At 36.4% G+C, this 26,172-nt stretch overlaps 1 protein-coding gene across 2 annotated transcripts; it reads right to left on the minus strand.

The window, feature by feature from the left end:
- On the minus strand, positions 1–26,026 carry PROSER1 (proline and serine rich 1). Of its 2 annotated transcripts, XM_037527224.1 has the most exons (14): positions 25,964–26,026; positions 25,183–25,393; positions 22,163–22,228; positions 19,941–20,009; positions 15,982–16,076; positions 14,935–15,028; positions 13,091–13,201; positions 11,538–11,621; positions 10,217–10,295; positions 9,522–9,617; positions 7,410–7,454; positions 2,547–4,329; positions 1,942–2,092; positions 1–1,358 (listed from the first exon to the last, which is right to left on the minus strand). In XM_037527224.1, the coding sequence occupies exons 2-14, from the start codon at positions 25,225–25,227 to the stop codon at positions 1,236–1,238; spliced, it is 2,841 nt and encodes a 946-aa protein (XP_037383121.1). In that variant the 5' UTR covers positions 25,228–25,393; positions 25,964–26,026; the 3' UTR covers positions 1–1,235. The 2 variants fall into 2 exon arrangements, with proteins under 2 accessions (XP_037383121.1, XP_037383120.1); XM_037527223.1 differs by having other exon boundaries at positions 25,183–26,026.
- Between the last annotated feature and the right edge of the window lie 146 nt (positions 26,027–26,172).

Below are 26,172 nucleotides of genomic sequence, written 5' to 3' on the forward strand. Positions count from 1 at the left end.
TTGTCATATCCATAAAGTTTATTTTAAAAAACTGTTAAAAACTAACCATACAGGAATATTTATTAATATACTTAAAAAGTTTGTTCCCCTCGTTGAAGGAAAATACATTAGCAACATCTTCCAGACACCATCTTTATAAAAGTAAAACTTCTAGATGCTGAAATGTACTACAGTAGATTCTATAGTTTACACTTTTAAATCACAGGATCGGAAATCATTCTCCCTACTCCCCACCCTCCCAAATGTGGCAGTTATTATACTTAAATTAATGACATTCAATCATATTATACTACCACAGATTCTTAAATAGAGCACACACTGCATATTTACTAACAGAGCAAATCTTCTCTATTTGTTGTCACATAATTCTTTTAGATAAGTTTTGCCTTTAAATACAAATAGAAATACTACATCCCATGATTGTAAACATTCACCAAGAGCTTCCATAGTACGAGTAATAGAGGTGGCCCAAGAGTCAATCATATGTTCCTCATTTGGATACTGCTGAAGCAAGAAATAAATTCTGAAGGCATATTTTCAGAAGCCTTACTTGTATTTCTGTAAGAAAGGAGTTCTGGATATATATTTTTAGTCAAAAACACCTGAAAGTCATTCTAAAGACTACATGAAGCACCATTTTCACTTACCTGAAATATACTGAGTTAAATTCAGCAGTATATATTATGATGATTAGTATCATAAGTTAAAAATAACTGGTGGTCTCAATTTCCCTTTGTGGATACATATGGAATACTAAGTTCCAATGATGCTTGTAGGAACTACTCATGCATATCAAGAGTAGTAACTCCCCTAGGGCCACATGCTACCCAGAAGTCTGAGGCACAACTATTACTCTGTCAGTGGATGCTATACAAGCAGATTTAAGGCTGTATTCGGCTATAAAGAGTTCAAGCTCCTCTTTAATATTCTTCCTACATAGATCACATACACAACTCAAAATTTCATTAGATAGGAGGTGAAAAATCCCCAAACATTTTTTTTTAATACTATTCTCCATACAATTTATTGTCAGCATATTTACAAAGGGGGAGAGTTCATACTTAAAACCATTAAAAAATGCAATCATGATTTTAAAACCCTTATCCCAATTTCCCTAGGATTATCCTCATTCTTACTTCTGACTTTTGGCCAACTTCACATTTGTCAGATTGTTCGCTGCAGTCCTTAGGCAATTCCGTTGTTGCTCCGAAGGAGAATACAAAATTAAAATATATTCACTGCCACCCACTTTGAGACAGGCCTGGTTGCAAAGAAAATGGTGTTCCTGGTGTTGAAGGGTAACTAGGAAACCCATCCGGCTGAGCTGGGTAGCTTTCCAGAGCTGAGGCTGAATGGACCTGACAGAAAGAAGAAATACAGTTAAGCAGAGTATCAAACTCAAAAGGTCTGTAGTGCTTTTGCCCACGCCACATTATAGTACAGCTGGAGTAGGAAAAAAAGAAGTAACATTGGGTTAGGATAATAAGCTGGCCTCTTGAGATTTTAAAGAAACACACAAACTTCTTAGGGAGGAGGAGATACCTATAAATGTCGTTAAAAAATTTCATATTCTTTTGGAAAAGTCAATACGTTTCCCAGAAATAACTGGCTTTAATGGCCCATTGGCTTAGCTTAAATTGTAGGAGACAAGGTAAAATTAAATACTATGTATAAAGACCGCACATCTAAAGACTCTAAAATTAAAACACTGAGTTGTTACAGTTTACAAGCAGGAACAATTCATGCACCACCTTTGTTACTCTTCTCCGAGAAGAGAAGCAGAATTTGCCAATTTTGATAAAACTAATTATCAAATTTCTAAACATTCTGTTAAGTCATTTTACCAACATTGGGATTCCACAAATTGGTCTTGCAATGTCATCAATATAGAAGCTATGTTACATGTTACCATTTTATTTCTGCCAGACAGTGCCTGCTTACCTGCTGTAGCAATGCTGACTGTGCAGCTGCATTATGTTGTAATTCTTGCAAAGATGACTGTGAAGGATTCTGGGAAAACCCAGGGATCCCTGGGAGGGACAAAAGGCCTGGGAAAACAGAACTGCCTGCAGCTTGAAGTCCAGATGATAAGCTGAAACAATGAGGAATAGATAAAACATAAAAGCTACTGCTTCTGTGTTTGTCAAATACTAATTTGAGGTATCTATCAAAAATCTTAGAATTTCTGTTAGAAGGAACCATAAAAGTCAGCCACTCAGTGATAGAAAACTTACTTTCTATTATGTAGTATTCTGAATTCATTAAGTCAATGTTTTACATATAATACTTCAGTTATTTTACATCAAGATGAATTATCCAATACAAATCTTAAAATCACCTGACAAGGCATTTATTTATATTTTATATATTTACTTTACATGGTCAAAAATCATAAAACATTTTTTGAAGACTAAAGTTTCAGACCAGAAAAATATCATTTAGCATTATCAACTAGATTTTGACTTAAAAATAAGACTATGAACTTATAAAGACTATGAAGCTAGATAAAGACTGATTTTTATCCAGTTTCCAAATGACTCACATACCCAGCTTGAGCAACAAGAGCAGAGTTGAAATTGGAGCTGAAGGCTGAAGCGAAGCCTGGGAGGACAGGAGCTGGTGACGGGGCTGTCGCGGCCACAGGTAGAGGCGTGACTGCTGCAACTGTAGATGGTGCCTGCAGCCCCGGGAACGAGGGGAGAGCAGGGGTAACGCTGGGGGTGTTAGAGACAGAAAAGCCCGGGTAGGAAGGATTTGATGATGGCAGAGGTCCTTGAGTAACTGAAAACAGCGAGGGGACGGCAGTTGACAAATTGAGGGGGAAAGGTGCTGCCGAAACTGGAGCTGATACAGAAAGCCCTGAGAGAACAGCAGCTGTGGAACTGGGGTGAGGGAGCGATGCGGATGTGACAGCTGCAGATGAGGTGGCTATCAGTGAACCTGGAAGAGATACTGATGGATTAAGAGGCGGGTTGCCAGTTAAAGGGAAATTATTGGTCAAAGAAGTAAAAGGAGGCAGAGCTGTGAATACTGGAGTGATGGGAGTGGAGGATCCATGTGGAGGAAGGGAAATAGAGGACAGAGGATTTGAAACATTCAAGGGAGTGCTCAAACTGGAGAGACCTGATAATGCAGGGTTAAGGCAAGTCGATAAACTAATGGGCACTGACGTGGAAGTATATGCACGACCCAAAGTCCCTGACAAACCTAAAGTGCCATGAGAAGGATTCACAGAATGAGATGGACCTTTGAAGGCTGAAGGAGTAGGACTCGTGGGCTCAGTTTTAATCATGACAGGAAGTGACGTTACAGCAGGGGTAGATGAAATATGCAGGTCTGGGTTACTTGGGTGGGGGCCATGAAGAAGGGTAGCTGAGGAGCCACAGCTAACTGGCACCGAAGTCGAAGACGATGTAGGAGTAGCTAGAGGAGACTGTACAGGCAAAGCCGAGGGAGTGGAAGTTGAGTTGACAACGGGGGATGGCAGGCCTGGGAACATGGCCAGTCCTGGAGTGGAAGACCTCTGTGAGGTGGGAAAGGGTGAGGGGGTATAGGCCTTGTTAGGAGCTGAAACATTAGAATCAGAGTTTTGATTAGGAAGTGAAGAGAGTGAAGCCAGCCCACTAGTAACAGCAGAGGATAAAGCAGAGGAGTTGATTAAATTGGTATCATTTGATGTCAGAAAGCCTTTCAAGGCAGACAAAAGAGGACTATTTACACCAAGTGGACCAGCAACACTGGGAACAGAACCACTGGCAATTACAGGAGTTGGGTTAGATAAACCTTGGGATGTTGGTGTCAAGGGCAAGGGCAGACCTGCAAAAACTGATGACATTGAAGCAGAATTTGGGTTGTTGGTAGAAGCAGCAGTAGAGGAGGCAGAAAACGGGAGGCTTGTGAAGGGGGCTGAAGTAGAAGTAAATGTTTCATTGGAAGCAGGAGTGGCCCGAGGTGTAGATGTGGCCTGAGGGCCTGGGGTAGCAGTAGCGGAAGGCCCTGGCAGTGCAACTAGGCCAGAAAAAACTGAAGGGACAGGAGTAGATGTTGTACTGTGCACAGATGTAACAGGTGTTGCAGGCAATGAAGGGGTTCTGATAACTGTTGGATTTGGTGTTGATGGCTGAGGTGTATGAACGGCTGAGGAGACCTGTCCCGGGAACACAGGAAGGACAGTATTTGGCATGTGCATCCCAGAAACGGTAGCAGTTGCTGATGTTGATGAATGATTGACGGCCTTGACCGGGGATGCAGTGGGGACAGGAGTCGCAGCAGGTGTGGAAGGATTGGAACCATGAGGAGAGAAGAGTTGACTTGCTGGTGTAGAAAATGCTGTGGGGGTCAAAAATAAGAGGCAAAAATTCATCAGCATGCTGAAATGTTAAATGTTAACTCAAGAGAAATCACAAAAAGTTTGTAATGTTTAACAAGTAACAAAGAAAATCAATGACAGGCATAATAAGCAATTGCACCATACAATTGGAGCCTATTACCCTGACTTTCACCATGAAGCCTGTTAGACCCACTTGTCTTGTCTCCTAGAACCTACTCAGAACAGCCGTTCAGTTCAGAGATAGAAGTTTCGAGAAGTCAGCAAATAAACTTTCCTTTCATATATTCCCAATTTTTTAAAATTCAAAGAATTTATTTTAATTGTGATTAGTATTGATGTACTGACTACCTTTAACTCTTTTATACCACTTATCTAGAATGATAACCAAAAGTTAGTCCTCCTCTTCAGAGATTCAGAACACTGCAATTTTTTTTAAAGGCACACAAGGTCTTCTAGGACTCAGGCCATCTTCCCAACAGTCGCTACTCTGTGAATTGAATTTAATATTCTGAATTATTAATCTATGGAGTATTTTCTCCCATGCATTTCCTCATATTGACCCTGCTACATTACATTAACCTCCATGCCTTACTTGTCTTGTCCTACAAGCTCTATTAGGGGCAGATGCCGTGTCTAACTCATCTTTAGAGCCTTAGCACACAACATAGTGCATAGCACCTGTGTGTTTAATGTTTGCTGGACTACATACATCATGATTACCTAAACTACAGTTCTCAAATCTATCTGAAGACTTATTCTCAAGACATCTAGCATTTGCTGTATTTTTATACTGATAAGCTACAGATAACTAATACAAGTGTTGTGGGGATGATTCAGTTCTCCTCCCTTACTGAATTTAGGGAGAATGCTTTAATGATTTTGTTGGTGCCAAATGAAGAGCATGACTTAGATAGTCAATATCATAATACCAACTTAGGTAGTCAATATCATAATAACGTCCACTGCTATACTTTAGAGTCTGCTCAGCTGTAAAATAGCACATGTTCCTTTTGCAGTGATAAAAAAAAGACATTTTCATGGACTAAGACTTAAATTTTTATATATCTCTGCTTAATAAAGACTTCCTTTAACTAGTTTAAGGAAATTCACATGGTTAATGAAATGATAAACTATGTTAATTATAGATGTGAAAGGAACCATAAGAAAGTAGAAATAAGTAACACATACATAATACATTTTATAAAGTAAGCCCAATAGATGCCATACTGGACTAAACAAATTTTATAGTTGTTTTAGAAAAGAAGCATGGTAAAAAATAAATAAATCCCAAAAAACTGACAAGTAGTACTATAAATACATGAACTTCAAATGCAAAAAGCCTGTATGTAATCTGTACCATATGCATACTCTAAGCAGTGATTTCATTTTAAGAAAATAAGACGAGCTATTATTTCACACTTAAGGGAATGAAAACGGACTTGTGTTTTTGTTTTATTTAATTTGCTGTAGAACTAGATGCAAAAGGAATATAGACCTCGTTTTGTGTTGGTAAATAATATACCAAAAATTAATTAGGTTTGCACTGGCTGGGAAACATCTGAGAATTCACTATCTTATTTAACTAAATGTCGCTAATACTAATCCCAAGATAAAGCCAATCAGTCTACAGTGTCTTTATAGTTATCTCTTTTGGAAATCTTTTTACATAAAAAGCAGATATCTTGCACTATTAATGATAGTGCCTGCAGTTAAAATGCAACAAAACAAAAAACCCAAGAAACCCCAAACATACCATGATAAACATGTCCTTTCTGTTACCTAATTTGGTTAACCATTGAACAGATCCCTACTCCAAGTTTATACCCACGATTTCATTTGTCCTGATCTAACCTTCTGAGATAGGTACTAACATACCCATTTTATAGATAGGAAATCTGAGGCTTGCTTGATGTGTTTAAACAACTTGTTAAAAGACCACGTAGCTAGTAAATGGTGTCAAAGGGCATAAATTTTCAATTACACAAGATGAATGAGTTCCAGTGTTATGCAGTGTTATGCCTATAGTCAATAATACTGCATTATGTGTACTCAAAATTTCACAATTAACAGTCATGCAACTATGACATGGTGGGACAAAGATTTAAAGATGTGAATCCAGTCTGTGAGACCAATGTTGTTAACCACTATCATTTTGTTTTTTAATAATGATTAATAAAAGAAAAAAACTTAACTATGTTGTGCTAACAACATAGAAAAATGAAGTATGCTATCCCAAAGAAAAGTATTATTATTCCCTTCAAAGAGAGAGCTATTAATGAAGCTAGCATAAAGGCTAAGATTTCCTTAATAGTCTTTTCAAGAAGCAAAATAAACTGCCCGGGCTCACAAAGTTAGCGGTCTAGAATGTTTGCATCTAGAACTGAAATCAAAAGGAATATAGACCTCCTTTTGTGTTGGTAAATAATATACAAAAAAATTATTTAGGTTAGCACTGGCTGGGAAACATCTGAGAATTCACTATCTTATTTAACTAAATGTAGAGGACCAGAGCCAGGATAAGAACCCGGACGTCCTGATACCTCACTTAGCATTCTTTCAGCCCCAGCACACCACATCCTTTGGAAACCACCAGCTAAAAGCAGTGGTTAGGCATCATTCTCAGGGAACAGAATTCTCCCACAGAGACGCCTAACTGTGCATCATAATGATTAGATTTACCTGCTACTTTGCTACACAAGAACTAATCCCAGACTTTGTCTTCTAACAGAAAGCACCACATTCCTGACAAACTAGACTCAACTAAGGGAGATTAAAATGTTACAGTGCTGCTGCCATCTGCAGGCATTAATCAGGCCACATTTCATTACAGCTTCGATTCCATTTTCTGCTGTGGTGCTCCCTTATTCTTCCTACATTATATTACCTCTTATAATCACTCTCATGTTGTGTTTACAAAATGTACAATTATTAAGGAACCTTTAGCAAGTATTGATTACATTCTATAACCAGAAACTTTCCTACAGCATAAAGACTTAAAAATACACTGAACGCAAATTGCTTAGTCAATAACAGAGCAGACAACCAGGACAGATATCTTTGAATCAAATTTGGTACTTACTTTGATTCTGTGTGGGTTTTGACTGACTGGAAAGGTCTTCAGTTTCTGTATGAAAATAAATAAAGGTTGATTTCAAGCTTTAATCAAATTATTGATCACCAAAAAAAAAAAAAAAACCCAAAAAACCATTCATCATCATCATAATCAGAAATTGGAGCCAAAAAAAGAAAGCCCAAGAAATAAATATGATTGTACAATCTGTTAGGAAAAAGACCATACATATTTATGGAAAAAAAAAGAAATAAGTTAAAAACACATAAGTATGATTGATATGAAGATTTAAAAGATTATGAGTAACTGATCCCTACCCCACTACTGTCTCTCCTTGTCAGGTTTTAAATAAACATTGTTATTCTACAGATATTCAAAGTTGCTTTCTGGAAAGATGATGACCTGAGTATGTAATTCATTTAGAAAACACAGTGTGAGGCTGGAGAGGAGGAGGAACCACTGTCCTGGTTACGCTGACAGTCACTTTTTAGTGCCAGTGTCTAAACAGTGGAAGAATGGAAGTAAACAGCAGATGCTGAGAAAAAAATCAAATCCAATGCCATTTGATCAATCTTACAAGTCAAATGGTTCATTCAAACAAACAGAAAGTGGCCTTATCCATTTGCAGGACTCAGTTCCGGAAAGGTTCTAGCTAAAAGTTGTCAAGAAGAACTAGTAGTTGAAGTTGATTTTGAAGCCTATAAGACTGGACAGCTTAAAGCACACTCCTCCTACGTCCTACACCCACCACCCCAGGAAGGATCTGTGTAACTGGACCATTAGCCAAGAAATGGAGAAAAAATACCTCTCATGGCTTGATAATATTTGTGCAAGAAACAATGTGACAGACACAGGTGTAAAAGGAACATGCAGCTCTGACACAGTGAGCAAAACAAGATCACAGCTTTTTAAGGTACTTAGTACAGATATACAGTCAGAACAGATGGTACTAACAATGGAGGTTCAATGACAGAACGAAAAAGAACTTTAAAATTCTGTAATGTAAATTAATAAAATACACACACAATGCTGCCAGGAAATAAGTAGAGTATGTGAAGATATAAAAAATTGATTTCAGCGCTCAACTGCAGAGCCACCAGGAGAGGCCCTGCAATCGAGTTTCTTACCTATAACTCTACACATGTGACCTTTTTTTACTACTAAAAGAAAATCAGAATGAACATATCAAGATAATCAAAGAACAAAGGAAACAATAAGAGGCACAGAAACAGGAAACATAAACTTCAGAGGTAGAGATATAAAAATAAACAATTTTTCAAAAAAAAAACACAAGTTGATGAAAAAGAAAGAGTATGGAATTCAAAGGATAGAATATAGAATGGCTATTTTTAGTTTTTGTATACTGGCAACCATTAAGAATGTGAAGGTAGACATTAGCAATATTAAAGATAAAATTCTTAAGTTTGGGGGCATAGAAAGAAAAGTTATTAAAAAAATAAAATAGCAATATGACAAATTCAAGTAAACAAAAGTAAGAAAAAGTAAAAGCTGGGGTAAAGGAATAATGAATACACAAATCAAATAGAAGGACTAAGAACAAATATGTAATTTTTTTAAGAGTTATCTATCATGCATATAAGAACTGGGGTACAGGCCAGATGTATGGGCCAGAGACAGAAAGGCAGAAAATAAATTGAAATTCTAATGCCACTCAACACACACACAGAAATAAATAGCAAGTAGATTAAAAGATACATATTCAAAAAAAATCAAAATAAAATAAATTTAAGAACATACATTTCATTTTCATACTGTTGGAATGGGGATGGTTTCAGCATGACACAAGTAAAAGCCAAATAAACAGAAGTCAGAAGTGGTATTAGTAATTTGCCAACCAGTAACACTCCTTAGGTCAATTTTATTTTCCCATTGTCTGTCAAAATCTCTTGCTCATGAGAACTAGTGCTTATTTCTGCAACCTGCTCATGTTCACCAACATGGGCCAAAGTTGTACTAGTAGAACACACACATCCATCATCAGGCCCCCGAGTTCGTACTCCCTCTGTTAGGACACACAATGTCAAATAACTTCGCGTTCCACATGTGCATTTGTGCACGAATAAATTATTTATTTTAACACCCACAATACCATGACTTTACCTGTTCCTACTGGATTAGGAGTATATGGAGGTGGCGGGGGTACACCTGGAGCTATGACATTGGCTAATGGTACCAGACCTGCATTGTTATAAGCACCTAAAAAGAAAAATAAAGCAGAAAAATAATACATGCTATCATTCTGAGGCCAGGCATTCACACTGTATTAATGTAGCTATGTAATTTTTTTTTTTTAAATAGAGTTGAATCTTACATGGAGATTTGAGTCATGGATTCCATGAAACATGAGACCAGATGAAACAGCTAGAGATTCCCATTACCCACTACATATTCATTCTAGGCACATGGTCACAATATGACATAGCTGGCAGGACCTGCCATACTAGGTATTTTTCTGTTAAGCACATATACTTGACCTTTGTACATTAAATGCATTTTAATAACAATGGCTTTGAAATACAGCTACCAAAAAGAAATTCAAGATGATTTACCAAAGTGAAAATCATCCGTAATAAAGATTTAAATGATCTATAATTAATTTATCAAAAGGAAAATATTCTAAGTAAACTCTGCCTGCTGTACTGTTGTAGATCAAGACACTAGTATCTGACTGTGGCAAAATCAAACTCACATAGCATATTTCATAAGTGTTCAGATTTCCCAAGTATCTATACCAGCATCTACTTTCAATATAATAATTTAAAAGAAAAATGTAAAAAAATGGAAGAACTCCTTACTTGGTGCAATAGTTGCATGTGGCCGGCATGGAGGTATTGGATAAGGAACAGGTTTATGTGGATTGTAAGTTGAAGGAGGCTAGATGAGGGGTAAAATTATAGCAGTTAGGGAAAAACCAAGGAAGTGAGCTCTTGGCAAAACAAAATACAATTTGTCTTCCAAAATATTTAATCCTAAGAGGCTAAAAATACTCCAGCATATCAAATGCTACTGGACTAATTACATGTCACAAATGAGGGAAATTTCTTCTCTTTAATAACTATAGTTCTTATTAAATCCAAAGACAGATCCTGCCAAGGACGGCTATTAAATATTTCAATCATTTCCAATGAAGGATCAGACCTTATCCTAAATAGCAAACTCCTCTCTGACCTGGCCTACATTAACTCAAGAATCCCAAATATACTCCTATGTAATAACAAGAAATCAGCTAGGTTTTGGAATCTCAGCTACCCAAGATTCTCCATCCTCTTGAACTCATTAGGTATTCATCTTACCATTCTTACCCTCTTTTCCTTCTTTTGGAAGGAAAAAGCATTGTTTCATTTAGCATTTGACATTCTGCCAACTCTAGAGGCTGTTAATTAGGAATCAGGAATTTTTAATTTTGGGATTTTTGCTTCTTGAAATACATCATTTTTTAAATTTTATACTTTATTTTTTATTTTATAGGAACTTATATAAGTAACAAAGAGCTTTCAGAGAGAAAGGACACGAGCACAAACACACCAGGAGCACCCAGAGGGGGAATGAGAATGCACCTGGTGCTAAGGGACCCAGATTCTTCCTAGTTCTATAAGGGCAATGCTGTCCTGGGCCAGGACAGTGCATTAACCACTATCATTGCAGTTTTGCCAGGTGGACAGGCAGGGACTGCAAGGTGGCTGAGAAGGGGCCTCTAGTACTTCAATTTCAACAATCCTTCAACCCAGGGCAATTGTTTTATATTCCAATCAATTTTTACAATGACTCCCTTGAAAACGCCCTAAACCTGCTTACTCCTGTCTTTTTTCACTACTATGAATTTGGCAAAACCAAACCTTAGTTAAAGTGAACTCTCTATACTCCATATCTCCAAATGAAAAGCTAAATATGGCTAGAGGAAAAAAAACAATTTGTTTCATTTTAAAATGGAACATTAAACCTCAAATAGGCCCTTAATATTGTTAGTAATTATACTATATTTCCCCAGACTATTCACTCTCATAGAATCTTTAATATACACTGAACTTCACAACACAAAAACAGAACTTATATGCTTTGAACAGACAGAAATTTTAAGAGTTAAGATTTGCTTAGTCACTTATTTTCTGCACATACTGGTTTGGATGGTCCAAGAATCCGGGCAGCTATCCCTTTGCCCTCATTGGTACAGTCTTCACCATCTTTTTTCAGAGGGGTTCCCTATTGAAAGAAAATAATAAAAAGAAAGATAAATGAGAATTTAAAAAAGACCCATAGGCAAAAAAATCTGTAACACAAAACCAAAAACCCTTACCACAATACATTGAAGAAAAGGACTTTAACTTGTTAGGAGTTTGTAGACTTGGATTCCAGACCCAAATTCTACCCCTGGCTGCATGACCCTGATAACCTGCCCTGCCACAGAACTCTCGTAACATGTACAAGATGTATTCAGAAATAAACACACAATACACACAGGGATGACAGAAGGGCAGGATAAAGTATGTTCTAGTTTTTTCCCCTTCACAATAGGCTCAACCAGAAAACAGATTTCTAATGCTACGGTAGGTAAAATATTCAAATAATTAAAGCGTACCTCTATACAGTTGAAAATAAATAACAAAAAATGTTGATCTTCATAAACAGGAAGTGTGATAGTTTAATATTGTACAGGGCACATGAGACCCCATTCAAGACCGCTATAATTAACAGATTACATTGATAGAATGTATGCCTATACAGCACATGCTAGTGTGGGAAGCCAAGAGGGCCCCCAGTGAATCTCACCTCCCATGTGCACTGGCATACTCTCCTTCCACCATGAAAAGGGCTGACCTGTGTGACAAATAGGAACCTGCAGAAATGATGACATTTGAGTTCACAGCTTCCATTTGCCCTCTCCTGGATTACTGCTATGGGGGTGTCAACTGCCACATCCTGAGATAGTTAAACAACACTATGGAAAAGTCCTTATGGAGAGGAACAAAGGCCATCTGCTAATGACAGACACCAACTTGCCAGGCATGTAAATGAGCTACCTTGGAAACTTTGTCTTGAGCGCTAAGCAAGCCCCCAGATGACTAGCCTCATGAAAAATCCTGGGCTAGAATGAAGCTAAGCTATTTCCACATTTCTGATCCATTGAAACTGTGAGATAATGCTTATTGTTTTAATCCACTAAGTTGGGGGATTGTCACACCACAATAACACATACTAACTTTAGAAAAAGTTAATTTACAGGGAAGTTTGAGGGAAACTGGCTGATTATATAACAAGTTTCTTTCGTACAGGACTTCAGAGTCTTTATACAAGTGATTCTCCAGGAAGGAAACACTGCATGCAATTTCTCAAACAGACTTAACTGTGTGAAACTGTTGGAGGAATACTGAGACTGAGAAATGCTCCTTTACGAAAACAGTGCTTCCAAAATACTTGGAAAAATCAAACCAAACCAAATCATTCTCTTTTCTCTCTGCCTTGCTCTTCTGTACATTGCACACAAATACCTTGATGTGCTTTACATAGAACTTTCAATCAGTGGAGAATCTTACGAATTAAGTCGCTGACATAATAAAATTCCTTTCCTTTGCAGAAGCATCATCAACTGACATTTTCTTTAAACATTACGCAATGCTAGATTTCATACTTAGCCACAAGAAGCTCATATTGAGTCAAAAAAAGATGCTTACTGGGAAAACTCCATTTATGCGACTAGGCTTTCCTTTGGGATATGGATTTCCTGGGATGGTACCACAAGAAGATATCATTGCATGTGGAGCTTTGCAGCCTCCTTTGAAAGCCTGCAACATAAAAAAGACGTGGATGATGAAAAATAAAAATCAAATAAACTCATAAGGTATTGTGGATACTGGGAAGTTTTGCTAAAAAATAGCATAACATTCAATTTGTTCACATATCAACCCATACTTGTATCCACGAACATCACCAAAATCAGTAAGTAAAATATTTAAATGGAACTATTAAACTGGTAACAATGTTTTTAATGTTGCAACTAATATACTCCTATACACAGAATATTCACAATGGATTTTATAAACTGTGTACAAAAAAGCACATTTACTATTTCTCTAACCATCAAGAAAGATACAGTCCAACACTACAAACACCTAGCTCATGGTAGGGTCAAGAAGGCAAGAACACAGAGATGAAAGAGACATGGTCTCCATTCTCAAGAAGTTTCATAACCTGGTGGAGAAAATACAAACAAATAACATAGGACATTGGGTGCCCAATATAATGCTGCATAATTATGAGACACTGAAGAAGGGGACTTTGGTATAATTACCGCATGCAATGTTAGCTTCTAAAACAGTGAATAATACAAACTGAGTTGTGCTCAATAAATATTCGTTAAATGAATGACAAACATATAAGGCAATAATAGGTCTATATACTAATATTTCTATATAACAGGACTATCAAATTATATACAATAGCTATTTTATAAGTATATACAATGTTATATGTATTTCTATAGTTATTAGTTCTATAAATTTATTTATAACACATATATTAGCTATATAACTCAGTCCTCTACTAAATACCCCAATCCTAAAAATCACCTCAATTTTTGGCTATTATAAACAATACCAGGGTGACTGCCCTTATATATGAATTTGTGTTTCTATTTACTTCCTTAAAATAAATTCTTAGAGATTAGAATTTTGGAGACAAAAAAATATGAATATTTTACCTTCAGAAAAGTACTAATTTACATTTATCAGAGGGCCCATTTCACAGGACACTCCAACCCAAATCATTTCTGAGAAGGGAAGTCAAATGCTTTCTAAGAAAGAAAACTACAGCAGCAAAGTGAACAATATCTAATAATTTAGTCAAGAAAGCCAATGAAGAGGCCATTATAGTAAAGAAATGTGATCTCAGATCTTGCCTCTGCTTTAATAACTGATGACTACGGCAGAGTTCTCTGCCCTTGCTGAGGTCAGTGAAGAGTGAGGATTAAATGTGATTGGGCTGAAAGATCCAAGGAGAGCAGTCTGAGTCTTCATCAAGTAGATTTTTCACTTTCAATTCAATTTCCAATCATCACAATTCTGGGAAATAATCACCTGGATTATAAATTAAGCTTTTTAGGCTTGGACACTCACTATTTATTCCACTTCCAGAAATTCTGAACTAATAAACAGAAACTTTGCTTTATAATTCATATTTTATGAATACGATTAACATAATCCTGATGACAAAGCAAACTTAAAAAGTCAATCACTAAAATATATAGATGTAAAGACAAAAGCTTGGAGCCATGGCCTGGCTACCAAGGGACTGAGACATAAATATCCCCTGACCCACTGACTTCTCAGCTCGCCTGCTCACTCCTCCTGGATCCCCTTCACCCAACTCTAGTTTATGTGACCCAGAGAAGACATGAGAGTTCACTCTTAACCCAGTCATTTTAGCCATCAAAGTTAACATAGGAATGGGCTGGTACTTTTTTCTTTCAACATTCAGCAAAACCAATATACCATTTATACATCGATCTTGAGAAAATTACCTGTTCGAGTACTCTCTTACACCGTTTCTTCTCTGACATATTTATCCTGAATAAATCTTCAATGGGACGAGAATTCTGAGCATCAACAATGTTTCTACAAAGGAAATACAATTTAGCTTTCATTTAAGAAACTGTACATATACAGAGGCCAACAACTGTTTCCCCACCCAAATAAATCTGAGTAAGCTTTTCCCCGATATAAATAACGTGTTTATATAAAGTTGGTAAATATAACTGAAATGAGGTTTGTGAGGTAACTTGAGAATAACAGAGTAGCATTATTAAGCAAAAATCACTATTTTGAGTTTCTTGAAAACAGACCTTTCAATGAGTGTCAGAAAAGCTATAGCAATTGAACAAACCTGTGTTTTAAATGTACAAAAATCATAGCTGATCAGTAAATTAAGTTTTCTCTTAAGCTTTATTTTAATTTTGTGTTTTCATAGTTATCTATAAATTCATAAGGGACTTAACAATGCATGTGCTATATATATAAGTAAATAGCAACTTATAGACTTATCACGCAAAAGAATAGATTCTTTTTCTCTTTTGAGTTTACATTCATTATGCTGTGCTAGGTATTTTTACATACCTTACAGTATTTAAACTTCTCATACCCTACCTACTAAGTAGATAAGATCCTTCTTTTTTACAACAGAGGAGAATAAGGTCCAGAAAGACAAAGTCCACATATTCAGTCAAAAACAACATGCTGCAAAGTGGTAGAAACTGTCTAAGTTCTACAGATTTATCAATGAGCATTTCAAGTTTTCAGAGTAGGAAGATAAAGCAAGAAATCGAAAAGCAAGACCAATTAAAATGAATGTTTAAGTCCTATTTCATAATTTATAACCATGTATAATAAATATACTAGATTATTTTTAAACAGATATTTAGATATAAGAATATAGCTCTGTGCATTCACAGATTTCATTAGAGCTCCATTTATTAATATAATTCTGACACAGAAACATATGCTAGTAAGTTAAGACATTTTAAATATCTTCTAAAATTTCTTCAATGAAGTAAAAAGAAAAAAATACTTACGAAGCTAACAATTCAAGAGCAACTAGTTTGTCTTTACTGAAGGTGAAACAGTTGAGTATATTGACCACTTCTGCTGGGTGAACAGCCACCATTTTCTAGTAACATAAAAAATTTTATTTTCAATGAGAAATTTTCATTCAGAAATTACTTTTTAAAGGGAAGTATAGTTAATGTCCATATAGTTCAGTTAAAAACTGCTTACTCACTCAAAAGTCCCTAACATCTATGTGAATCAAACTTAGGCTTATTCAGTAAAACTATTTTAACTGTGGATTTAAGTTCTCCTATGTGCTCTTTTATATCCACATTTCCCAGTGTGTTCATTCATAGGATTATAAAAAGTACTTAATCATACTACTTTTCTCAGAAAGCTTAAATAAAAGGGAATATTTACAATTATGGAAGACACCTATTGAGAAGTTAGAAGAATTACATTCCTGGGGCCTCCCTGGTGGCATTAAGGGGGTTAAGATGTAACCTATGAAACTACCCACCGCCACTGCAGCATGAGTTCGATCTCTGGCCAGGGAGCTACCCACATGGAGCAGCAGACCTCTCCTGACACGCTCACTGCTCCCCTCAGCAGTATATTTCAGACAATCTGCCTCACCACCCCCCCCATACCTCTGGCCTGTAGCCTAGCTCTTGTATGCATAAATAAATAAATCTTAAAAAAAAAATTACATTCCTCAGTTAGGGTATGAAGTATAATTTTTTTTAAAAAAATTACATTCCTCAGTTAGGGTATGAAGGGTGGTATATAAGATGAATAGTGTTACTGAAAAAGGATAATACAATAACTTCAGTTAGCGAAAAGATGGGTTAAAGAGCATTTTTTATTGCAGAACATTTTTTACAAGTCTTATTTTAGTGCGCATTTGAAATCCCAAGATTATGTGGAATATTACATACTTTGACTAAAGTACCTTTACTTTAGAAGAACAGGTAGAAAATTTGGCCAATTACAGACTTACGTTAACAGCGGCAGGAATTCAAAAACAAAGTTAATGTAAGAAGGAAGATCAATTAGAACAATCATGCCTTAGATTCCTAAAACTTGGAGCAATGGTTTTCAAACACTTTTACTCACGTATTATCGAAAGTATTAGTAAAATTATTCATATACACTCATTTGCATGTTTTTAAATTGCCCTATCAAAAATATTTACAAGAGATTAATGTCCTTATGTTTATTATATATTTGTAAAGACCTTGAAACTGATTAAGTTCTTTCATTTTATGAAAATGTACACTAAGTAACAATGTCAAAGTCAGTCTTCAGTGTGAAGCAACCAGTCAATTCAGACTCTGTCAGAAAAGACTGGACTTGTTTGAAATGAATGCACTAAGTTGCACCTGGGCTAACCTTCTCATCTCAAAATTTGAGTTCTAAGATAGGCAGATAGACAAGGAGGTCCAGAGCTTTGTAGTTTGTTGTCATGATAAAATAAGGTAAGTTTTCCATTAGCATATTCTAGAGAAATCCTGTTTGCTCTTTCTCTCAGATTACACTTTTTAATATCAGAAGAAAGTTTTGTTTTTTTTATTTTTATGATTTAGGCATGCCATACTTCTTGAAATATGTCACCATGCCGCACGTACCACGAAACACCCATAATCCTCCACCATAGTATATTGGGCCCCACTTCCCCTTTACTACCACTCGCCACTCTCCCCTTCTGGTAGCCTCAATTCAGCAGTCAGATTCTAGGACTTGTTTTGTTGGTTCTTTTGCTTTGTTTCTTTATATTTCTCGTGAGTGAAATCATGTGGCATTCGTCTTTCTCCTGAACTTTTTCATTTAGCACAATTCCCTTTAGTTCCAACCATATAGTCATAAATGTAGTATTTCATTTTTTTTTGATAGCTGAGTAGCATTCCACGGTATCTGCATACCATACCTTCTTAATCCACTCATCTGTCCTTGAACACTTAGGTTGTTATAATGTGGCTATTGCACAGTGCCACAATGCACACAGGAGTGCATATATCCTTTCAAATTAGCGTTTGGGTAGATATCTAGGAGTGGAATTGCTGGATCATATGGCAGATCTAACTTTAATATTCTGACAAGCCTCTATACTACTCTCCATAGGTGGTAGACCAGCTCTATATTCCTACCAACAGTGTACAAGGGTTCATTTTCCATGACCTTGCCAATATATTCTCTGATTGTGGTTTTGATTTGTACTTCCTTGATAAGAGATAATGAGCATTTTTTTCATGCCATGTTGGCCATGTGTTATTTCCTCTTTGGAGAAGTGTTTACTTAGATCTTCTACCCATTTTATGACTGGATTGTTTACTTATGAAGCTATATGAGTTCTTTGTAAAACCTGGATATTAGTCCCTTGTGAGATGTATAATATACAATTATTTTCTCCCATTCGGTAGGGTGTCTTCTAGTTTCTTTCCCTGTGTGCTTTATAGTTTGATGTGGTCCCATTTGTTTATTTTTGCTTTTATTTCTCTTGCCATTGAGTCCCCAAATACATCCACAAAGACAATATCATAGAGTTTTTAATCAATGTTTTCTTCTCAGGTCTCACACCCATGTCTTTAATCCATTTTGAGTTAACTTTTTGTATGGTTAGAGACAGCGATCTAGTTTGCCTGTGGCTATTCAGTTATTCTAACTGGAAATGAAGAGACTTTCCTTTCTCCATTGTACACTCTTGGCTTTGTTGTTGTAAATTATTAACTGTCTTTCTAAGTATGGATTTATTTCTGGGGTTATTATAGCTTTGTAGTACAGTTTGAAATCTAGGAGTGTGATACCTCCATTCTTTTTTTTGTCAGGATTGCTTTGGCAATTTGGGATGTTAATTTCAGTAATGTTTGTTCTATTTCTTTGAAGAATGCCATTGAAACTTTGATACATACTTCACTGTCTCTGTATATTGTTTGGGTAAGAGAGCCATTTCAATTGTTTTAATTCTTCTAAAATCCACAAGCAAGAACTATCTTTCCATTTCTTTGTATCTTCTATTTTCACAATGTATTATAGTTTTCATTCTCAGATCTTTGACCTCCTTTAACTTTATTCCTAGATACATCCCACTGATGCAATTGTGAGATTGCTTTCTTGATTTCTATCTCATCTAGTCCATTGTTTCCATATAGGAAACCAACAGATTTTTGTATAATGATTTTCACCCTTAGATGATAGGTAGATGGATCATATAACCCATTCTTTATAAAGTAGAGAAAAAGCAATTGCTAACAAGGAAAATAACTAACAGACCTCAACGTTTTCTTAGGCACATTGGTTTAGGAATTAAGGATCTGTCGATTCCTTTAAAGCTATTCACACCTGATATTCCCAAGAAAGTCTTCTTACAGAGCTAGATACTGTTTGACCTAGTTGCTGCTGTTAATCTAGGCTATAGAGTGGTGCTATATAATACAGCAGCCACTAGGCATATTTGCCTATTTAAAGTGAAATAAATTGAAAATACAGTTCCTCAGGGAAGACTAGACATATTTTAAGTGCTCAATAGCCACAGCTGGCCAATGGTTACTATACAGGAGAACATGGATACAGAACATTCCCATCAGTACTGAAATTCATTTGGATAGTGCTTGTTTAAAGAATTTAAGTATAAACCTGTCTGATGACACTTCTACAATTAAGTACAAGAGAATGAAGAGATATATACCAAAATATTATAAAAAGAAGTGCATTAAAATACTTAAGAATTCAAATCCTGTGTTGTGAACGCCTATGAATATTTTTTCTACCAATCTGCCAATTAGGACTCTATGGTGTGCAATTTAATAGTACAGTACATGTAATTTTTAATTTACAGCTCAGAAAGTTTGAATTTAATAGTTATTTGGAAAAATTAAAATGTAGTAAAATTTAGGGTCAGTTTTTATAATGCAAAATACAACTTGAAATGAATTACAGGAAACCAGAGAATTAAAAAGTTACCTTCTAATGAAACATAGGTACTCACATGCTGTAATGCTTTCATTGCCTTCAACTGAGGCTCAGCCCAGGAAAAATATCTTAGTAAATCAACCACCTGAAAGCAGAGAACTAATTTAATTCTAATGACAATGTGTTTCCAAGACACAAAGTGCTTACCTACAAGATTAATTTCAGTACTCTGCACTACTATTCAAAATGTTGGTTGGGCCCAGATAATGAGTGATGAAGATGATACCAATTTATTCTTTGCTAATAGAGTAGCCATGTGCAGCTACTTAAATTATATCAATTCAATCAAATAAAAACATTCAGTTCTTTATTGCTAAAAGTGCTTAAAATCCATATGAAGTTGGTAGCTATCCATGGAAAAATCTATTGCACAGCACTGGTCTAACAAGTGAAAGCATAAGGTATAGGAAAAAGAAAATTACCTAAAGAAAAAAAGGTTGGGAAAGCACCAGAGAGTGATAAAATGCCACCATAGGAATATAAAGCTATATTATGAGTGAAATACTTTAAAACAGTAGTGGAGAGTGACTGCTTTAATCAACCACAAGAGTGTTAAGTGGTGTGATTTAGTGTCCTGAGCCCACAACTTCTACTGTTTTACTTAAATCTGCACTGCATAACACACATCCACCCTAACAGATCTATTCTGTAAAAACTAAAAGCATAAGAATCACTCTCAATTACCACAGTAGCCCCTAAACAAGTAGGTCATTTTAAGAGCACAGGTAGGCAGGTTCTTGCAGGCTGCTACTACCACTAAAGAAATTCAAAGGACTGAATGAGGGAGAAATTGTGATATAGCTAGTGAGGGGTGAACAGGGCATCAGGATGACAGCATTGAAGTATCAGCGTGCTCACTGCCACCCTGGTTCACTACCTTTGGAGATACCCTAAAAGAAAAAAATGACTTAAGAAAAATGGGTAATAAAGTCGGAGCTAAATCTGTGAATTTTTGAAAAGGTGTTAAAATTTAGATTATTCTGCAAAGTATGGTTAGTGTTAGAAGCTGGAATAGTATGTGAAGAGAGAAAATAATTTTACTCCTTATAAAGAGACACCTAAATGTTACCAAGTATGACGATCACTTTCTAGATAATTTGGTGAGAGTGGCAAGTCAGTACTTTTAGAGAAATAATATTCTTACTTATATAGAAGATGTTATCTGGTACTTTACCAACCATAAAATTTTACTGTCACAGGGAGAAAATTTTTCAATATAGCAAGTAGACTTAGCAGAGCACACTTAGAAAGCAGTTTAATATAGTTTTTAATGACTACCAAAGTGGAATAACTAAAGGGAAATTTCTACAAAATTTTACACACACAAAAGCTATTACCTATGAGAAATTACAAATCTTTACAAAACATTTAAAAAAAAAGTAAGATGCTTATGAAAAGCAACCGAACAACTGAAAACACAGCTTACATAGGCAGCAACACACCAAATTATAAAGTTAGCTTTCAGGAATTTAGTAGGCAGAACTTCCAAAGACTTAACGTTCTTTAGGCTTAAAGCTTTTATTAAAGTTTTGAGAAACAGACAAAAAATTGGAGCATTGCTAATTCAATTTATACACATCTGCTATCACCTTTCTGCATCCCCCTTATCCATAAATGTTTTCCTGATGTACATTACTATTTCTGCTCCAATTCATATTTTCCAAGTGTTCCTCAGAAGACTGGTGCATGAATGAAGGTGCATGTGTAAGAATACTTTTTTCTTAAATTAGCAAATTCCTCCTGGGTGAAAGTTATCACCAAATTACCATGCTTAAAACATTATTCTAACAGTTAAAGAAATTATGTATTTGACACTAGTTTTTTTCCTTATTGCTAAAGTTTTTACTTGGTGGCTTCCTGTAAGAATATAGTTCAACATTTGCTTAAGTTCTTCTATAGCATGCAGATTTTGCCAATTAATGACTTATACTATACAAATTTGGGTTCATTTATCGTTAGAAGTTTATAAATTTATAATACTGTACCCAGAATGATAAACATTTTGAAAGTTATTTTTACACACTGCATTTTTAAATTGTTAGAACAAGATAGGGTGGTGAAATAAAATGCCTTTAAATTATAAATTCTATAGTTGACCAAAAGGGAAAGGTGGAAAATTCCTAAATGAATACAGCCACAAAGTAAAAGCAATTCTGAACTTGACCAGCAGGTAAATAGATAGTAAGTAAAACATAAGTGTAAAAAAAAAGAGAGACTTTTACTTAAATAGAGGAATACCTGTTCACTAGAGAAATAGCCGTGCACATATTCAATTGCTTTTAATTTATATTCTGTCAAAACAGCCTAAAAAACATAGAAAAACAGTATTAATATATGTAAGCAGAACATTAACACACATCTAATCAAAACTGCCTAAGCAAGTGCAAGGGTGCAGGGCCTCTTAAGCCTGGTCATGCAGAGGCAGCTATTAATAAATTCATTGTGGAGACACACATTCTACCTTTCCAGGCTCCATGCTATAAAGATTTTAGTGAGATAGCAGGAAAACTCTCAGGCTTCCCTACTCATACCTACAAAGGAATTGAAATTATCATAGGTACGATTTAACATTAATTGTAATACATACATAATTCCTGTTGAGTCTATTTTCTGAAAATTCCAAAATGAACCAAAGTGTCCTTTTTAAGATTAAATGTGTCAGACAATATTCAGTGATCAATTCTTTTTTGAGCACCTACTATGAGCTAAGTGGTGGAGATGCAACAAGACCTATATAGTTAAGGCTCTCAACATTTCTAAAGAGCTATGACAACCCAAGGAGTCAGGGAACTTTCAAACTGTGTGTCTGCCACTGACAGTGTGAATTTTGAGAGGTATTTTAATTATCCCGAGAGCCTCCTCATCAGTAAGAGAAGCTACCTCATAGTTAATATGAGGATTAAAATAGTCAACGGCAGATCTGACACCTGATAAGTATTCAATAAATGATGGTTCCTTTCCTCCTACAGCATCCATCAATGGGACATTCAGAGAAGTCAGTGGCCAGCAATACCTATAGCTGAATGAAACCAAATGTTGTCTGTCACATGTATCCAGCTTAGAAATGGAAAAACCAGATAGTCATAATTGAGTAACAACACATGCAAACAACTAATCCCTTTGATTTCACTACAAAATATTTGTACTTTCCCTGTTTATCATGCTAGGAGAAAATGCTATGACCAGTCAACTAAGAAAAATATTCAGAGCGCTCAATAGCTTAATTTTTACTGCAAATAGAGATGGAGTGGGGTGGGAAGGACATTCTGGATAATGTATTCTTGGAAGTTTGATTATGATTATTGTACAATACTCAAAGCAAGTTTCTGACACACCCAAAACAACGATTATAATGCAGTGTTACTGCAATAACCAAATCTAAAAACAACATAAAACAAAATCGAGTTTTCTGGACCAAATCCTACTTGTGTTGATGACAAATCCTGTCTCAATTTTTTTCATCAGTGTCTGAGAGGCCCAGTTGTATCCCCGGGCACAATATGTGCCAGGAGCTGCACTGCCTGAGTTTTAATACTGGACCCAGATATTACCAGCTGGGTATAATTTTTAACTGCCTCACAGAATACAGGGATGCCAGCCATTCGGACAAAGAGGAGTCTAGTATCTACACCTCATGGATTGTTAGGGGCATTAAATCAAATGAGGCACAGTCAGTGCTCAATAATGAATGACTACTGTTACTATTACCTACTTTTGGAAAGCAAATTCAACATTGCTTCTTTATCTACCTTTTCCCCTATTTTCCTCCTGTCTTCTTACATGCCTCTGCTTTAAATGACAGTAGTGACAGTATAGCCAACCTATAGTGACACTCAGATTACCTGATTTAAACTGACTTACATTTACAAAATCTTAAGGTAACTTTAAAAATATCATGTTACTCTTACATTTGATTATGCCTATATTTTTACCCTATTTTAACAGACTAGGAAAATGTTGATGCATCTTGGCATAGAGTGAAAGATTTATTCTGATTACAGACTAGATAGAAATAAGGATTTAAGTTGTTCTCTCATGTGACTATGATTTTCATTTCTGGAAAATTTTCTCTTCTCCTCATCAGTACCAATAGCGTGATCTTTTCACAACTTAGAAGAAAAAGAGTAAACTGACACTGTAATTTCCAAAGAGAAATGTATTGGTCTACTGAATACACAATTTATTTTCTTAACAGTAATTATCTGTTTATAAACAAGTTGTGATACATTCCAAATATAAAGTTAGCAAGTTGACCTTTTATTGCAAATCTTAATGAAACAAGTTGGGTTTGCAAAAGTAGAAATTTCATTCAAAAATGAACATTCAATATCATCAAATATGTAAATTATAACCTAATTTACAAAAAAAAGAGAAACATTTTGCTTTATAAAAAATGCAGAAAATCAACGTGTTTACAGGGAATTTTATTATTAACTGCATAAATCAAAATAATAAGCACCAGAGCACAAGCTAACAATTCCTTTTTCATTCAAAGGTCTTACAGGTAGGGAAAATGGCGAAATAATTGCCGGAAAGGTGTAAGCAAAGGATCCTGTGTTAGCATAAGAATGGTATGCAGATTCTCCCGATCAAATCACGGTTTTTTGCTCTTTAGGTGCTGTTAGGCTCAAGGCTACATTCCAAAAATTTTACTGTCTGGTTCATTCTGGGATGTAGGCTAAATACAATACCTCAAAAAAAAAAAAAAAAAAAAGCAAAAACTGAGAAAGGAGGCGAGGCGGGAAAAGTTTTGAAATTCAAGTTATTTAAGCCCATTCCTAAGACTGTTTTCAAATTTATAGCCACACGTTTCATTGAAACACTAATTTTATTCTGTTCAAACAACAATCTGCCTATCTTTAGATTTGACTTGTCATAACTATTAAACCTTCCACGTGTTAGCTTTACTTTTCGGTCATTTTTGTTACTTAAAGGTGAGGCAATAGATTTCAATATATTAAATCACCCATCCAAAAAGTACAGCGCTACAAACATTAAATACTTGTAGAACCGGCTTAGGACTCGAGGGCTCTCTGAATAGATCTTCCATAATACCGCACTAGTTTATCAAAAAGTTTAGAATCAACCTAACCTTTTACTTGTATCGTGAAATCAAGACGAAAGCTCTGAACTAAGCATTAAAACTTGAACCAACTTTACAATCTTAGAGCCTTTATTTTTGTGCACCGAGCCTCAAAGAGAACAGATCAAGAGAATTCGCAGGTCAAAGGATGATTTAAAGAACAAAGTGTAGTTACCTTTCTAATTTCATCCAGCACCGTCTCAAAGGACTTTTTGTCCATCTTGACTATCTCGACGTGGTTTTAACAGCTCTACGTTCAATTACAAAACATTCATCCTTGGTCCGCTCCAGTAGTTAAAAAATATTTATAAGCGAGGAGGAAAAGGATTCCAGGAGCAGGAAAAAGGATGCGAAGAGGTAGAATACTTCAAACTCTGCAAAAATGTCTGAAAACGGAGACTTATAAAAACTTTTTATTAAAAACAAAACCAGTCAGGCTTCCCCACTTTCTTTACATAAAGCTTCAGGACGCCTCGGAGAAGAGTCGAGTTCTCTGAGTCCAGCAGAGAAACCCTGGATTGGGCAGCTGCGGCTGAGCGCTGGTCTGCTGGTCCCCAGGAGCGGAGGGCCAGGATGCGCCGGAGGAAGCAGCAGCAGTTTTCCCGGGAAAACTGCGCCCGGAGCTCCACGCGCAGCGAGGAGGGAGGCGCCGGCCTCTCCGCCCGAACCAGCGCCTGTGCCGCCGGTGGCCGGCTCTCACCGCCCCAAACCTGGACGCATGGCCCGGCTCGCGCCCACCCCCAGCAGCAACACCGGACTCCTGGGCCCCGCAGAGTCCGACGGCAGCGGCCTGGCAAGCTCTTTGTTACCAGCTGCCACAGCTTCCGGGAGTGCACCGGCTGCCGAAGAGCACCCGGAGCCCGGCGAAGGGGGCCACGATCTCAGACAGGGGGACTCCCGAACACCGAACAGCCACAGAACCAGGTGCCCTTTCCAGTTATCCCTACAGCACCCACCGGCTCACGGGGACCTTCAATGAAGTCCGTCGCGCCCGAGTAAACTCAACTATGCGCCGCCAGCTTAGGCCGCCCTTTCCTTAAAGTCAGTGGCGGGGTCCTGGTGTGGGAACGTAGGTGTCCAGCGTGGATGCCTGAATGACTCGGAATTCGATGCTGCTGAAATCCTTTCCAGAGTCTCAAAGTCGATATTTTAAGTGACACACACA

Source organism: Talpa occidentalis, unplaced genomic scaffold (assembly GCF_014898055.3).
Source record: "Talpa occidentalis isolate TD23 unplaced genomic scaffold, MPIMG_talOcc4v2.1 talOcc4.5, whole genome shotgun sequence".
Classification (NCBI taxonomy): domain Eukaryota; kingdom Metazoa; phylum Chordata; class Mammalia; order Eulipotyphla; family Talpidae; genus Talpa; species Talpa occidentalis.

Coding starts and splice junctions, on each gene's coding strand:
- PROSER1 (XM_037527224.1), bottom strand. CDS start 25,227: ATGGACAAAAAGTCCTTTGAGACGGTGCTGGATGAAATTAGAAAG. Junction 22,229..25,182: donor TGCTGGATGAAATTAGAAAG/GTAACTACACTT, acceptor TATGTTTTTTAG/GCTGTTTTGACAGAATATAA. Junction 13,202..14,934: donor GTAAGAGAGTACTCGAACAG/GTAATTTTCTCA, acceptor TTTATGTTGCAG/GCTTTCAAAGGAGGCTGCAA.